Raw genomic sequence first — 15,991 nt, forward strand, 5'->3', positions numbered from 1 at the left:
GTGCATGTTGGGGTATGCATGTGTGTGCACATGCGTGTGTATGTGTGCATGCATGTGTGTATGTGTGTGCCAGGGTGTGGGTATGTGTGTATATGTGTGTTGGGGTGTGCAAATGTGTGCATGCATATGCATGTATGTGCATGTATGTATGTATGTTGGGTGTGTGTGTATGTGTGTGTGCACATATATCCCCTTGCGGTTGGCCACCAGGAGGGGGGCACCCAGTGAGCTCGACTAAAGCCCAGCTCAGACCCAGGACCAGGGTCTTTCAGGGACGGCTTCATCTCAGGCCAAGTCCTTCAACAGCAGAAGCCAAAGGCCAAACCCTGGTGAAAAGCCCTGATGAGCTACTGCCTCCCTCATACTGCCATGGGGACATTAAACCTTCAACAATCTGGGGCTCTGACGGCTGGTTCTTGGTTCTCTGCCTGGAAAAACAGTAGGCGAATAGTAAAACCTTAAATTCTAACATGTGTAAGTTATACATCTTATTTTCATTTTCAGCCCATGTTCCCTTCTGTAAGACATCAGGAAAAAATTACCGTCTGCCTTCTAATATCTCAGTGGAGCATTTATCTCCCAGCTATGATAAGTGATCTTCAATATTTTTTTTCCTTTCAGATTAAGAAACAAATTCATTTAATTTTCTTTATTGAATGTGCTCAGGACTCCCCCGCCCTGCAGAGTCCCCACCCTCCAGGGCTGTTGCTCCCTTCTTCTCTGTTAGTAGCTGCTTTCTCTGCCTGGAGCTGCCACCACAATGTTGCAGGATGGGCAGGACCTAATCTGGCATGGCCTTACTCCTTAAGGCCTCATGATGGTCCGTCCCTGCCTGTAGCAGAGTGAGGGAAAGCAATGGCCAGGCCTTTGGAAAGTCTGGAGAGGTTCTGTGGCCCAGAGTTGGACGGCTATAATCTGAACCTTATCTGAACTTCTTGGTCTGAAGGCCAGGTTTGGAGCTCTTGAGAGAACTGGCTGTCTCCCAGGTGGCCAGAACTGAAGCTTCCTGCTCCACAGAACCATGGCTGCAGCCTCTCCTTGGTCTTCCAGTTGTCTCCTTTGGTCGTGCTTCTGCCAAGTGGCTTCATGGAAGCTAGGGCAGGGCAGGATGGCGTTTGTCCTGGGCATACAGAGAGGGTCCATGATGCTGGGTGGGGGTATGTGGAATGTCCTGCCAGCCTGCTCTGGGCACCAGGTGGCCACAAGTTGGTTGTCAGCTCAGATCTCCAGATGGCTGCTCTTTGCTGAGCTGAAGCCAGTGAGCAGCCTCTGTGCACCTGGGATGCAAAATCCCAGGTGCTCATTGGGCTATGTACTTTGAAAACATGTTGGGTGATTTGCTCTGTCCCTTGCGCACTTCCATATGCTTCCCCTGTGAGCTTGGTGGCCAGGGCCGTAAAATTCCACAAGGGCTATATCTTCTCCATCAGGTTGAAGTTATTGTAGTCCATTCCTTTTTCATGCAGTGAGCAGCTCTCCTGCATGTGTTTTGACACTGAAGACCTGATTCCTGCTTCCACCTTTATTAGCTGTGTGATCCTGTGCTAGTCACCTCCGCTCTCAATATCTTGGAAGGTCGATGGGACAATCAAATAAAACAGTGTATGAGAAATGCGTTGAAATCATATACATGCAATAGAAATAATTTGTTCAGGAAACATCTATTGTTTATTTCCTATAGAAGGCTCTACATGTGACATCTCAGGAAATCTCCTTGCAGCAAGGGGATGGGGCACCTGCTAAGCTAAGAGTCACACAGAATGACAGTTCTAGAATTAAGGCAAAAACACTATGAGGAGCAAGGACTGATGTAAGGGCTGCCAGAGTGTAGGCTGGCTAGTAGCAAGGCAAAAAGTGTTAGCTGCAGGCAGGTGGGAGCTGCCATCTTTTACTGAGAAGTCCAGACTCTAGTCTGAGGAGCAGCTAAAAGTTTTTAAGTCCCATAATTACAGGATCGGACTGGGACTTGAAGAAAATTCTGGTGGCAGCATGGAGGATAGAAATAAGGCTGCATCAGCAGCATCCTTCTCATCATCGTTACACCAGGGTGGGGGCTCTGGGATGTGACTCCCCAGTTGTCTGAGCAGTAGGCTGGGGTGAGCCCCCGTGCTGTGCAGATGGCAGCGGCAGTGATGACTTCCTCCGGGCTTTTTCTCTTCTTGCTCTAGGGAGTCTCCGGTGGACTGCAGTGTTAGCAAATGCAGCAAGCTGGTTGGTGGAGGCGAGTCCAACGCCATGAACTACAACAGCTACATAGACGAAAAGAATGGCCCCCCTCCTCCCAACATGACCACCAACGAGAGGAGGGTCATCGTCCCCGCAGGTACTTTGGGAAGTGGGCTGCTGGCTGGCATCCACACTCTCTCTTCTGGGCTGTTGTTGAAGGCAGGCCTGTCTCAGTGGCATCTAAACCTTTTACCTAGTACCCTCTTCTATGTGGAAATGCTAATTTGGCAAAGTTGCACTTGCCTTCCCCCTCAACTGCCCTCCAAGACAGTATCTCAAATGTCACCAGAACCCTAAAGTGCAGATTCCAGAAGGCCCACCCTCAAATAGATCACATCACAGACTCTACGTCAGTGCCTGGTCCCATAAGATGAGGCCTGCAAGGCCGTCTGAACCCAACAGGGGTCCCAGGGACCCCCAGACGTGCTCACCCCGGCGTTTAAGGAGAAGCATGGCTACGGAGGTCTGTCATGCCTATCACGCATGTGCTTCCTGGCATTTTCAGGGTTCCACCTTTCCAAAATTATAGCCAGCTCTTTCAGTTTCAAAATAGAAATGACTATATTTAACAAATGGAGCGCCTTAACATGTGTGGAGCAAGTTATGTCATTATGTAAAAATAGCCTATTTTTCCTAGGTATTGGTGCTGTTGGTTACAGAAAATAAAATCATTGTTCAAGGCTTTGGTATATTAGCTGGACACTCTGCCTCGGCTAGACCAGCAAGTTCAGCTGCTTGGTCCAAAAGAGAGTTTGGAAAGTGCAAGGTGTACAGTTGGTGCCAGGTAGAAGGAGCTAGAACATTCAAATCTTAAGTAAAGTGAATTGTAGGGCAGAGATTAAAACTCATCTTACCAAAATAACTTCACCAAAAAGGCAAAACCCCTTCCATTTGGAAAAGGGTAAATGCAGTTGTGTCTGAGGGCAAGGATTAGACAGCTTCTCGAGGTGATCCAAAGGCATTTGCTCCTTGGTCTAGAAGACGTGGTTTCATGCAGGTCTCTCCTCCCTAGACCTTTGTACTTATTTTCCATCGGAAACTGTGCCTCACTGTCTCCTGGGACTATAGCCATACCCAAGTGTTCTGAGCTAAATTCAAAGTGGCAGGGGTAGGAGGTGTGGCAGGAGAGGGGTGGGTGAATAGGAAGGTTTCTGTGCCCTGTTGGACCTGAAAACTGTTCACAAAGCATTTTTAGTTTCCTTCTTCCACAACATGTGATCTCACAAAGGGAGAAGAATTGCTCCCTTTATTGAGCATTTTCCAGGTTCCAGGTACCTTGTAGACTGCTTCATCCACATTACATGACCTAGATCATTTAACACCTGGTCTCCTCCAGGACGCCTGCTAGGAATGTTTAGTTCAGGTGCCTCTGTAAGGTCCAAGAGAAAGGTGTCTTTTCTTTGCTCATCAAAAGAAGGCAGACATGGAACTGTACTAAAGTGGATGTGGTATGAACCTCTCCTTAGTCCCCAGAGCCGAGCCGAGCCTAGCCAAGCTACACCGGGCTGTTGCTCATTTCACATCAAACTCCCCTGCCTCGCCAGTGGCCAGCATAGGAAGGAGATCTTGAAGACTGAAAGGTTAGGGGATCAGAGATTGTCTCTGAACCAAATGTTGACACCAACTTATTTCTGTAGTCACTTTTTGAGGGAGATATGAAAAGGAGACAAAGATGGCCAGACTACTTGGTTGGTCCTTCAACTCTGAATGGGTACTAAAATGCTTTCAAAAAGAATAGCAAAATATCAGTCTTCAATGGGCCGTGGTAACTATAGCAGTAATAATGAAAATAGCTTAAATTTATATCAAAGGGATTCTAAAACACATTATGAAATGAATTCACTAGCTATGGATTTGCTTTGTTATTTTACCACTGGCTTGGTTTTTAAGCATTATCCTCAGACATTTTGGCTTCCTCCAGGTCAGTCTCCTGGATACGAGGAACAGTCTCATTTGGGCAAGTCCACAGATCTAGGCAATAAAACATCAGTGGAAGAACCGATTGAATTACGATGGGATTTTAGGACAAATATAAATGAGGTTCCTAGTTAATCAACAGGTCTAAGTTCAGATGGGAAGAAACTGGGACTAAATCATCCAGAAACTACATTTGGAAGAATTTAGTGTGATCCAAAGTGGAAGATTTATAATTCATTGTGCTGTAAAGGGAGAGAAATAATATTGTGATAGAGCTCAAAGGAAGGGAGGAAATAATAAAATAAATTAAATATAAAATCAAATCTAAGGCCTTGGATATAAAAGTGAGGAATTAGGAGAAGCAAAGGAGATGAGATGAAACAATGCTGCATAATCTAACACCCACCAGCCCCCACCATTTTTCTTTAGAATTTAGAAATGGTGCAAAATCATTTCTAGTTACCCATGGTCCATGCCTAATTGTTTCTGACCTGTAAAATGAAACTTTAAGAGGAGCTCTGATTTTTGGTTAATAGCAGAGTAACTCACAGGTGAATTCAGGCAGGATCACAAAAAGGCAAGAGAAGAGGCTTTGGACGGTGGTGGTGGGGACCTACCCTCTCAGCTAAGTGGGGTCCTGGGAAGACCTAGATTGGAACCCCAGCTCAGAATGAAACTTAAGGTTGGGCTAGAGACTTAACCTTTCAAGACTCCATCTTCTATCTGTAAAATGAAGATAGAAGCCATTTTGCAGGATTTTCTTGATAAGCGAAAAATAAGACATGTGGAGCACAGGCACATAGTCAGCACCCCAAACCTGGGCTGTTACTAGTTGCCAGGTTGTGGTATGACAGTCAGCAGTAGCCTGTGACCTGTAACTCCAGGTTCTCCCCTCCTCACCCTCGTCTTTCACCAGCCCCTTCACCTTCAGCACAAATGCAGTAACCATTCCTCGAAAGGGCCACTGCTGGGCACTTTACAAAGTAGACCCAGGCACTGCCACCCTGATTCTCACATATAAAAACCAAGGAGAAACAGAGAACCCATGCCAGGCAAAGGCAACCAGCAGAAGCTCTGAGTGAAAGTTGGTAGTAGATGAGGAGCGTCACTTCTGGCAGTTCAACTACTGGGTGTAAGGGAGACCAGAGAGCCTTGCTTCTTTTCTTTTGGCCACTCCTAATCATTCCAACCTGGTTCCCATTTTCACAGCCTCTTAGCAGGAGAGGGCGAGGTGGTTGAGAGCTAGCACAGATATTCCTGCTAAATAAACACGCTAATGAACAGGCCCAGTAGAAGCTGGGGCTGACAGCTGACATACAATGTCCAGTCTCCTCTCCTCCTCCAGGAAGCCTTCTGTGACTCTTCAAATTAACGCTGTTCCCTATCCATGATTGCCTCAACTACCACCACAAAATCTGTTGCTTAATTATGTTTTTTCCTACTTGAATGCTACATGTGGATATGTCTTTCATGAGGCCAAAAGCCATACTGTTTTCTTCTATGATGAGCACATTTAAAGTGTTTATTGGATTCGCTACTAATTGGATGATGAGGAAAGGAAAGAGATGGCCTCCAGAATGAGATAAATGATAAGATACAAGGGCTCTACCTACTGCGGAACCTGCTGGGTGGTGGTGGGGTGGGGGCTGCCCTCTCCACCAGCATTCGAGTGCACACACTCCCTCTCGCACACACCCCTGGCTGAGAAGGAGTGGTGAGGGTCCCTGGTGGAGGTGGCCTCAGCCCTTACATTATTTATGTTCACTGGAGAGCTAAAGGTTTTCTCTCTGACACCATTGCTCATCTCTGGGGATTCAAATATCCTAAAAACGTGACCTGGTAGAAATTTCAACATGGCTGTCTGCAAAAGGAGAAAACCCAGGCCGGGTTCATGTTAAAGACTGACACCACTGGGTTTCCATCTGCACAGACGGGCTTGCAGAAAAAAATGTGTGTACAGATGTATTCTCCCTATAGCCATCTGAGAGATCCACATCCTTCCATAAAATCATTCATGTTCTCCAGATACAAATGGTTTCCCTTTCTGAAGACTCCGGACCCTGGACCTGAGGAACTGTGTTTATTTTAATTTCGATGCCACCATTTCTCAGGCAAAGGTTTCAGTTGCCCTCCCGAAGCTTGAAAGACAGTGTCCTGTCAGGATGCGTAGTGCGGCATCTGCAAACCTCTCCAGAGTAGACAGTGGTTCAGGCAGTACCAGACGCCGTGAAGCTAGACGGGAGTTCTGAGAGGACCATCTGGGAGGGAACCCACTTTCCCCATGAGGGTCCGGGAAGAGGGAGAGAGAGGAGGAAGAGGAGGGGAGAGAAACGGGAAGAGCAGGAAGAGCATGTGGAGGATAGTGGGGGGGGAGGGAAGAGTGAGGAGAAAGGTGGTGGTGGGGAGGGAAAGAGAGAGGAAGACAGAGAAGAGAGGTGAGAGACAGAGAGAGAGAGGAAAAGGGGGAGGGAGGAAGACAGAGCGAGGGTGTCCAGCCTTCGTGGAGTGAAGGGAGCCGCTCGCCTGCAGCCCTTGCTAACAGGTCTTCTTCCCTGCAGACCCCACGCTGTGGACACAGGAGCACGTGAGGCAGTGGTTGGAGTGGGCGATAAAGGAGTATGGCTTGATGGAGATCGACACAGCCTTTTTCCAGAACATGGATGGCAAGGAACTGTGTAAAATGACCAAGGAAGACTTCCTTCGAGCCACCTCCCTCTACAACACAGAAGTGCTGTTATCACACCTCAGTTACCTCAGGGAAAGTAAGTGCCCTATCTGTTTCTGGACAGTGAAACACCCCCAGGCAGCCTAAGTCCCCAGGACTCAGAGAGAGTTCTGCAAGGCCCACTCTCAACCGAGACTAGCTCCCTACGGAGCCAATCCAGGAAAGGATATTGGGTTCCCTGCCGTCAATTTATGTTGGGTGGATGTTGCAGGCACTGCAGGTTTGTGCCTGTAAAGGTACTAAGGTTATATGGACTTCTATAGGTACTGCAAGGGGGCTGACTCAGTCCCTTAGTGTCAAGGAAGTAAAACAAGGAATAGAGAAAAAGTAGGGAGCTGTGGCCCAGAGGGGTCTGCCAGAGGCTGGTCACATACTTCCCAAGAGAAGCTTTTCCCAGAAACCCCTTTGGCCCATAATTATAAATGGGTGCCGTAGCTGGTATCTTCCTAAGCAGTGTTTAGAGTTCCTACAGTAATTCTGGATTCATGGATTTAGGATTTAAGGGTTTGAAAAGTTACACATTAACTTCTTCTTGTCCTTGAGGTCACTCTGGCCCCTCTGAACCCCACCTTTACGGCTGCTATCCATACACCTGTCTTAGCTAAACAGGGAGAGTAGCAGACGCTACAGGCCTCTTAGGATCTGTCAAAAGCTTCCTCCTGGTACAATCAGAAGGAAAAGAGCTTTGGTAAGGGAGAGTTTATGAAAGAAAGTGCATAGTCATCCAAAGGATTTCTCCAATATGAGGGTTCTGTAGCACCAAACTCTCAACAACTTTACACGTATTTTATTTGACATGAAACATACAGAGGTAGGAACAGAATTCCTTTAGGCTTGCTAATAACCTTTGCTCTAACTCTTCACCAGAAATCTAGGCCAGGTAGTACATCAATGACCCCAAGTATTAAAGGATTATGCTGTGGTCAGAAAAGATGGTATTACGGTCTGGGAGTTGAAGCAACAGGAAAACAGATGTGGACTTCTAATCGTTGGCCCTGCCCAAAGATAGACTAGCAGCCTCAGGATGCAGCGTTTGCTGTCAATGGCCAAGGCTGCTGGGAACCACGAAGGACTTCAGCTTCCAAGGGAAGGGGTTGGATGATTTTAAGCCCCTTCAAAGTCGAGATACTTGGACTGTGCCTCTGAGCTGCTTTTCCTGGTCTCCTGGGCTCTGGGTTAGTTGGTTCTTCATTTGCTGTCCATCGTTTAGTGGGTCTTCAACTTGCTATCCGTATAATCATCTGTGTGGGGTGGGGACACATACGAGCTGGCTTTAAACATTAAAAAAAATTTTAAATGCCTTCAGAAGCTTCCACCGGTGCCTCTGGGCTCTTTGGTCACCTCTCCGAGGCGCCTGGTAACCACTGGGAGAGTGTGGACGATGCAGTGTGTGTTAACACCAGAGTGATTACCTCATGTCTGAGTCTTGCTATAACATGAGGTCAGCCCGAGAAACAACCATTTCAAAAAAGGGGGACAGTTTTCCACCCAGTTATTCTGAGCTTTGGAGAATTAGCATTTTCTAACAACCTATGTTTCTCAGCCTTTAAGTGTTTACAGAATTTTTTTAAAAAATAGAACCTTCACATACAGTCCTGCAATGATGCTAGCTAGGTAAGGCAGGAGTGGAAGTGGGCTTGAGAAGGAGAGACCAGCAAGGCAAAACACACTGACCGAGTCTGCCTCTTTGCTTCTGCTGGCATCGTATAGCAGGAGGCCCAGGAATCACTGGCCCCTTTCCTTCCTTTGCGGGAGAAAAGATGAATAGCAGTAGCGTGGACAGCGTGCACGGAACACTTAGAGGGAAAATGTCCAAGCGCATTCTGACCTGAGGTGGGGAAAGCCCATTCCTGCCACGTGATCCCCGGGCCCTGCTTTCTGGCAGAGCCATCAGCAACACAAATCCCCACTAGCACTGACGGTCACTGAAGAACCCAAGCCACAGCCCCTGAAGTAAGACCAACACCTGCTCAAAGGGCCCAAGAATTTGCTAGAGTGGTCATTGGTAACCATTAAAGAGGCTCTCTGTTGGAGGAGGGCAGATAACACGAGCAAAGCGGCGAGCAGGTGGTGAAGAAGTAGAGGCATGGGAGTGTAGTTTTGGGGGATAAATGTAGGAGAGCGAGGAAAAGTGTGAATGGCTTCTCTTTTCCTTCTTTCTTGTTAAGAATATTTGTAGACATTAAGGAAGATGCCCCAAATATTTAAATAAATAAATAAATGAAGTTTCCGGAAAGGAGATTATTAGTGGAACAAATTTCCAGAGTTGAGAGGAGATGGAACAAAGCATATATGTAATACAATATTGAGTGAAACAGCTCAATAGAAAGTGGTGTGTGCATTGATATAAAAACCATATCTGCCCTCAAAAGCAAAAATTAAAATGCTTGCATTAACTTTGGGGAAAACATGCTCCAGCCTAGTATTGAACTAGTGTAGAGCAGGGGTCCCCAACCACCAGGCTGCGGACAAGTATCAGTCCGTGGGCTGTTAGGAACTGAGACAAACAGCAGTAAGTGAGCGGTGGGTGATGGAGCAAAGCTTCATCTGTATTTGCAGCTGCTCCCCAGTGCCAGCATCACCGCCTGGCTCCACCTCAGATCATCAGGCATTAGATTCTCATAGGAGCACTGGTCCCTGGTGCCAAAAAGCTCGGGGACTAGTCTAGAGGCCTTTTACAGAATCTAGACTTAAAATGACCCGCTATTCTGAAAAACAATTTTGATTCATGCTTCTTTTGAATTGGTGTCTACCTTCAGCTTCCAGCCTCTGGAGCCCTGTAGCATTTGGAGGTGGTCAGCCTGCTAAACCACTACAGGAGATCATGTGCTTGGTGGCTGTCTGCCGCTTGGGTTGCTGGGAACCCTCTAGTGTCTACCAGTGTGTCTTTAAACACCTTATTGTTTTTCCAGACTAACTTTCAGCGGATGTTTTGTGCTCAGGCAGGGAGGCCAGCACTTTGGGGAAAGAGATAGAGGCAGCCAAGTAGAGACAGGGGGAAGGAACACTAATGTCTTGTGCTTTGTCACCTGTCTTTTTGTTGAGGAGGAGCATGGGGTTTAAACTTTGCAAGACATGGAAGGAAAATAGCTGAGCTCCTTGATACAGATGGAGGAAGTACCGTGTGGCTAAGAAAAGTCAACAGAGAACTGGCCACCTGAGAACTTAGCCGCATGTCAGAAGGTTACAAATCCTTTCTGTTTCTCCAAAGTGCCTGATCTTTCTGGACTTTAGTAGAAAAAAAAAAAAAAAAAGAAACTTTGCAGGATAAGACCCTCTGGCATTACATCTACACTTGCACAAAAGGTGCTTGAGTATTTATTCCAGTCGTCTGGTGGTGGGGGGGGGGGGCGGGAAGCTATACTTTAAATGTTAAAATAGCAAATTTTAAATTACAAGTGCATTTTCTAAAGGGGAGAATCAACAGCAACACCCTAAGCTCCTCTAGACCCTCTCTGATGGCCTGGCATGTTAGCATTGATCCAGCCTGCCTGGAGGTGCTGGCCTTCAGACCTTGGCTTTTCAGCTATTCCCAACGGAGTGGCTGTCCTCTATACTGTCCGTCTGTGACACTGCCCATTTTCGAAATGTGAAGAGGACGGTGAGGACTGGGCCTGGGAGGATGCACACAGTACTTAGGATGATTCCAGAGTCTCCTAGGAATACCAGGTTTCAGGTGTGTACATCTTCCCAGGTGTCACTCACTTTATAAACAGAGGATGCCCCCTTGTGGACACCAGGTAGACAACTGTTTATAATCCCCATTTTAAAGCCAAAGCCACTGAGGCCAGGAGTGCTTCAGAACTGACTCAAAGTCGTCCTTCCAGCAGATAGCAGCCTGGCATTTCAGGCCCAGGCCCCTTAAGTCCCAGACTGAAGCCTGGCCCACAGCCTCGCCCCTGAGGCGAGGTGAATAAATGGAGCGCGAGCTGACCTCACACTCGTCTTCCCTTTGCCGCTTTAGAATCGGCCTCGCTCCGCCAGGGCTTCCACGTTGAGAGCCAGGCCACTTTCCCCACAGCATTTTCTGTTTTTGTTTGTACCAAGAGATAAATGCTTTCCGAAAACTTTCCTGCGGCCTCCTGGAATGAGGCAGATTAAGCCAAACCTATCGCCGCACTAACCCTGTCCTTCTCCCTTCCCCGCGGCGCCCCACACTTTGGACCTGACTGGCGGGCCCACAGTATCTCTCTCAGGCACACCCCCGTTTGGCAGAGGCCGTATTTACAGTCCACAGGCTGCGGGAAATGAGATTGGGCCGGACCTCAAAGGAAGTGAGAGCTGTCCCCAACTGGCAGTTCAGACTCAGATCCACAGGGGGGAGTTTGGGGTTTCTGGGAGCCCAAAAGGTCCTCGGTGGGGCAGCCAGAGGTAAAGAAGGAAAAAGAGTCACTTTTTATTTCACATAAAGTTGGGTTCTATATGTATAACTGGGTCTGACCTGTGAAAAATACTAAGAAATCGTTTTTAGTGGCGGCCCCAGAGAATGAAATATGTTGTGTGACAGGGAGACCACAGAGAAGGTATCTATCTTGATTCCCGTTTTTAATTTAAATCTAATGGAAAACACATTTTGCATCTTGCGGCCTTTCCACCAGCAGCCTCAGATGGTCGGGCAAAGGTGATGGGTCCCGGCCATTCAGCGGGTGAAGTATCATCCCTTCCAGGCCCCGGGTCTGGCCAGGAAAGGAGAACAGGGTCCCAGTGAACAAAGGACCAGGTTTCCCTGGATGCAGCAGTCAACCAGGCCTTACTTCCCTCCTCCCTCTGCTCTTACCTCCTCCCTCTGCTCTCCCCTCCAGAGCCATTGACTGAGAGAAAAGGGAGATCCAGACTCAATAGGCTGACCCTCGGGGGAGGGGGCACTGGAGAATTCTCTCTGAGGCAGGACACAAAGGCTTTGGCACTGGGACACCGCTGTCTGCCCCGCTCCAGGTGTCCGGGATGAAGAGCAGGTTAGGTGGGGGCAATATGGAGCTGAAGAAAGCCCGATTATTGGGTTCTGCCCCACACCTGCAAAGCTGGACTCTGCTCATTCCCATCTTCTTTCAGATCTCAAATACTGTCTCCAGTGGCAGAAGTACTCACAACTGGAGATTTATTTTGTCCTCATGTTTTCACATTAGGAAGACCATTCCATTCTCCACAATAGCCACTTCATGCTTTTCAGGGCCCCAAATAAATAGATATACACATATTCCTGCATACATATACTAATACGTAAACAAAGAAGCAAGTAAACATTTTAATTGAAGTATAACTTACAGGCAAGTGCAAAATTCATAAATGCACAACTCGAGGAATTTTCACTAAGTGAATCGACTCCCATGCATAAGCACTCCCAGGTCAAGGACTCGACCAGAGACCCCCTTGTACCCTCTCTCTGTCACTGCCCCTTCCTCCCCAAAGGTAACCACTGTAATAATTCCCAACACCCTGGTGCATGCTATCTATTTCTTAGATTTAGTCTGGAAGCTGCAGGGTCTGTTGGTCCAGAATGGAACTCCTGCCTTCTGGGCTTTCTGGCTGTGTGATTCTGGGCAAATTAGTTGACTTCTCTGAATGTTGATTTCCTCAACTGTGAAAGGGGCATCATGTGATACTGACTTCCCATGGCTCATGTAAGGATTAAGTGAGAGACTAGACATAAGCGTCTAGCACGGTGAGTGGTTCACGAGTATTGGCTTCCTTCCACCCCATCTCAGCCTGTTTGATCTGACGAGGGGGTGTCAGGAAAGTGTAGGAACTGATCAGCTCATTAACCCCATGCAGATGGAGGCTCGAATCTGGAGAAAGAAATCCGAAGCCACAGAGCAGAGCAGGAGGCCAGGCTCCTGGGAGGAACTTTTCACATCAGAACAAATTCCCTTAAAAAAGAGTGCAGTGCCACCCTCTGTAGCCTGAGGACCTAAATAAGAATCAGAGAAGAGAATGTTAGTCTCTTGGGAGGATGGTCAGATGCCCCTAACCAGCCCCTCCTAGGGAAGGCAGCCTCTCTTTATAGAAATGAAACTTGAACCACGAACAGTCTTCAGGGCGAATCATTTTCCTAGGTTACCATGAAATATGTATTTCATGCAAGCTTTGCAGAGGTCAAATGACCCTTTCTCTTGGCTTTCTGGGAGTTTCCTGTGGAATTCACGTGTGCCCGAAGAAGAACTTTCACCATGAGGGAAATTTAATAAATGTGGTTTATCTAAGCTTCGTGCTCTCAGCTAAATCTGCACTAATGACTCAGGCAGTTTGTTCCTCCGAGACCATCATTTTTCTTTATTTGCTCCAGCCGTGAGGTTTCAGCCTGAGGGAGAGAATGTCGGGGACAGAGAGGCAGACATTCTTGGTTTTACTCCTGAGACTTTTTTCTATTCCCTTGGAACGTTTGGTTCCGTTTCTTAACCTCCTTCCAGTCATGGAGGATTATTTCTTATTGCAGCAGAACCCATTCATAACTCTAATTCCAAAGGACAGGACTACTGCTCAGCAAGCTCTTTTATAAAAGTTTATTGTATGTAATTGTGGTGTCTGTGGGAGAAGGCATATAAAAATAGTAATGAACATAGCTAGCATTTATTGAACACTTATTATGAGCCAAGGTCTTTCTGAGCAATTTATATGTATTATTTAATTCAGTCCTCACAACGCCATGTTAGTTAAGTGTTATTAGCCCAATTTTTTATATAAGGATTCTGTGGCTTAGATTAAACTGATGGAGGTCACAAAGTGGTAAAAGGTGGGTCTAATTTTAAACTTTCATTTGCATAATAACTGTATTGAGATGAGGTTGTCCTAGCCTCACTTTGCCCTTAATATTTTTGAGAATGGAATAACCAAATGCATGTAGTTCTTGGATGTTACTTGCAGGTGACTGTCTCATTTCTAAAATAGTATCCACGTATCCACACTCTGGCAACTAGCAGGCATACTACCACCAGCCATCACTCCTCTTTTTTGTCTAGCATTATTTCAGAACTAAAAGTAAGTCTCCCAAGCCAGAAGTCATAGGTCCTAGGCAGCTGGATGATTTTTATAAAAGTCTCTCCCTCGCTGTCTGGCCGAGAAGGGCACACATTTTCTCTGAGGCACAGAACCAAACGCCCACAGCTGGGTGAGCAGCAGCTCCACTCCTGCGTCCCTTCTATGACTTGAGACTAAAAATAGGAGTGTCTGAGAGGCCACTCCCTGTTCCAAGCTCTGGCACCCAAGTCAGTCCACTCGTCCACAGGGAAAAGGATTGTTTTGAAAGATTTTTTTAGCCTCAAACACCTATGTCAAGTTTACTGTGTCCTTAGGCAGATCCCAGCTCTGGCCTTGATAGCATTTTAGAGTTTTCCCAGGAGAATCTCAAAGAGAATTGAGGGGGGGAGGCGGTGGGGGGAAGCCTACACTTTACAAAATGAAACTCTTGAATTTGCTCAAAACTAAGGAACAAGACTAGGTTTGGGGAAAAGGGGAGAATTTTTTTTTTATATGCGACAACAACAAAAAACTATCAGGCCTTTAAAATGCCTACACTAGTGCCCGACACAGACTAGGTCCACATTAAAGTTTAATATTAAAAGATTGTATATCAGCATCCAGGGATGACAGAAAATTCAATGTATTATGGCTCATGTTTAGTTGTGTTCTCTTAGACATGTACAAAAGGAGGCAAAAGTTACTACTGGAAGAATCATCACCTCTACCCCCTTTCCAGCCCCCAAACACTCCCTCATCACAGTGACTAAACGCCTTTCACGCACCTGTGAAAGAACCTGCACATAAACTCAGAGCCCATCATAGCAGGAGGGATTGTACTGTCTTCTCCTCCAGGGCCTGGCCAGCTACAAACTGCAGGCCAATGCTGGCCAACTCTGGCCCATGCACAAAACAAAACAAAAACAAAGAAGAATGTGCGGCAGAGACTATATTTAGCCTGCAAAGTCTGAAATATTTACTATATGGTCTTTAAGTTTGCCAGCCTTGCTGTATGTAGTTCAACCCCTTCATTTTTCTGATAAAGAAATCCAGGGTAAAGTTGCTTACAGGGTGTTAGTAGCAGAAGTGGGCCAGGCCCCAGGGTTCTGATTCCTTGTCCTTTGTTCCTGCCACAACATGGTATGGACTCCAAGAACTTCTGACCCATAAATGGCTGCTGGGGAGGGCTTGTCGTGTCTCACTCATAAGCATTCTGTGCTAACTGACTCTGACTCTAACTCCAGGAAACTATTACAGTCCCCAAAATGGATTACATTAACTTTTTCTTTGAACGAGTCATCTGTCCCTTTTCTCCTCACCTCATCTCTTCTCTTCCCACTCCATTCTCCTACGCTTGATCTCAGAAGGATGTCTTGGTTATAACCTGCTTTTGCTTTCCCTTTCAGGTTCACTGTTGGCCTATAATACGACCTCCCACACAGACCAATCTCCACGACTGAGTGTCAAAGAAGGTGAGTCTATTCTCTCATGCACTCAAGTATTTTCTTCAGTACCGGGCATAGCACAGTTCCATGCTGTAAAAATGGGTGTGGGGAGCCTCAAGTCTGAGCACCAACTCTCGTTTTACTCAGCTTTTTCTAGCATACAAGGCGAGAAGCCAAAGCTGATCCCACTTGCGCCACTAGTTGCAAAAATTAGACAAAGTTTTAAAATACCTTGTGATAATATCATAGAGATATGGCTTGAAGTTGTCAGTCCATGAAAGAAAATGTGTTGGCTTTAGAATGAAAAGGATATTGCTCGTTTTCAAAGCTGAAAGTTAGTTCTTCTCAGTTGAAGATAATGAAATAAAGATTTCAGGAATTCTTTGCAATACCACATTTTAAAGGTTGTTTTCTCTTTCTTAAACAAATTTTAGCAATTCCAAAGTGGTGATTTGGGGATTTCATCTAGTTGGTTTGGTTTGGTTGAGAGAGAAAGAAAAAAAAAAAAAAAGAGGTTTCAGCAAACAATTTTTGCCAGTAAGGATTTTAGTAAACATTACAATAACATTTCTCGTTATCTTTATTTATGAGACAACTTTGTAAAGATTTATCACTCCAGATACTGTGTTAAATTCCAAAAATTTAAACAGGTGAATGATGCATGGTTTAAGGGAGAAAATGAATGAAAAAGAAATTCACCCAAGGCAAAAGAAAAATTCCTTGG

At 46.3% G+C, this 15,991-nt stretch overlaps 1 protein-coding gene across 2 annotated transcripts in view; it reads left to right on the top strand.

Annotated features, from left to right (window-relative positions):
• FLI1 (Fli-1 proto-oncogene, ETS transcription factor) overlaps positions 1–15,991 on the top strand; it is a 110,530-nt gene that overhangs the window by 66,296 nt on the left and 28,243 nt on the right. For both annotated transcript variants that reach the window (XM_016139148.2, XM_016139147.2), the window contains 3 exons: positions 2,169–2,323; positions 6,702–6,905; positions 15,229–15,294. In XM_016139148.2, the coding sequence (XP_015994634.1) occupies positions 2,169–2,323; positions 6,702–6,905; positions 15,229–15,294 (425 nt within the window). The remainder of the gene's footprint in view (positions 1–2,168; positions 2,324–6,701; positions 6,906–15,228; positions 15,295–15,991) is intronic.

Source organism: Rousettus aegyptiacus, unplaced genomic scaffold (assembly GCF_014176215.1).
Source record: "Rousettus aegyptiacus isolate mRouAeg1 unplaced genomic scaffold, mRouAeg1.p scaffold_m13_p_5, whole genome shotgun sequence".
Taxonomy (NCBI): domain Eukaryota; kingdom Metazoa; phylum Chordata; class Mammalia; order Chiroptera; family Pteropodidae; genus Rousettus; species Rousettus aegyptiacus.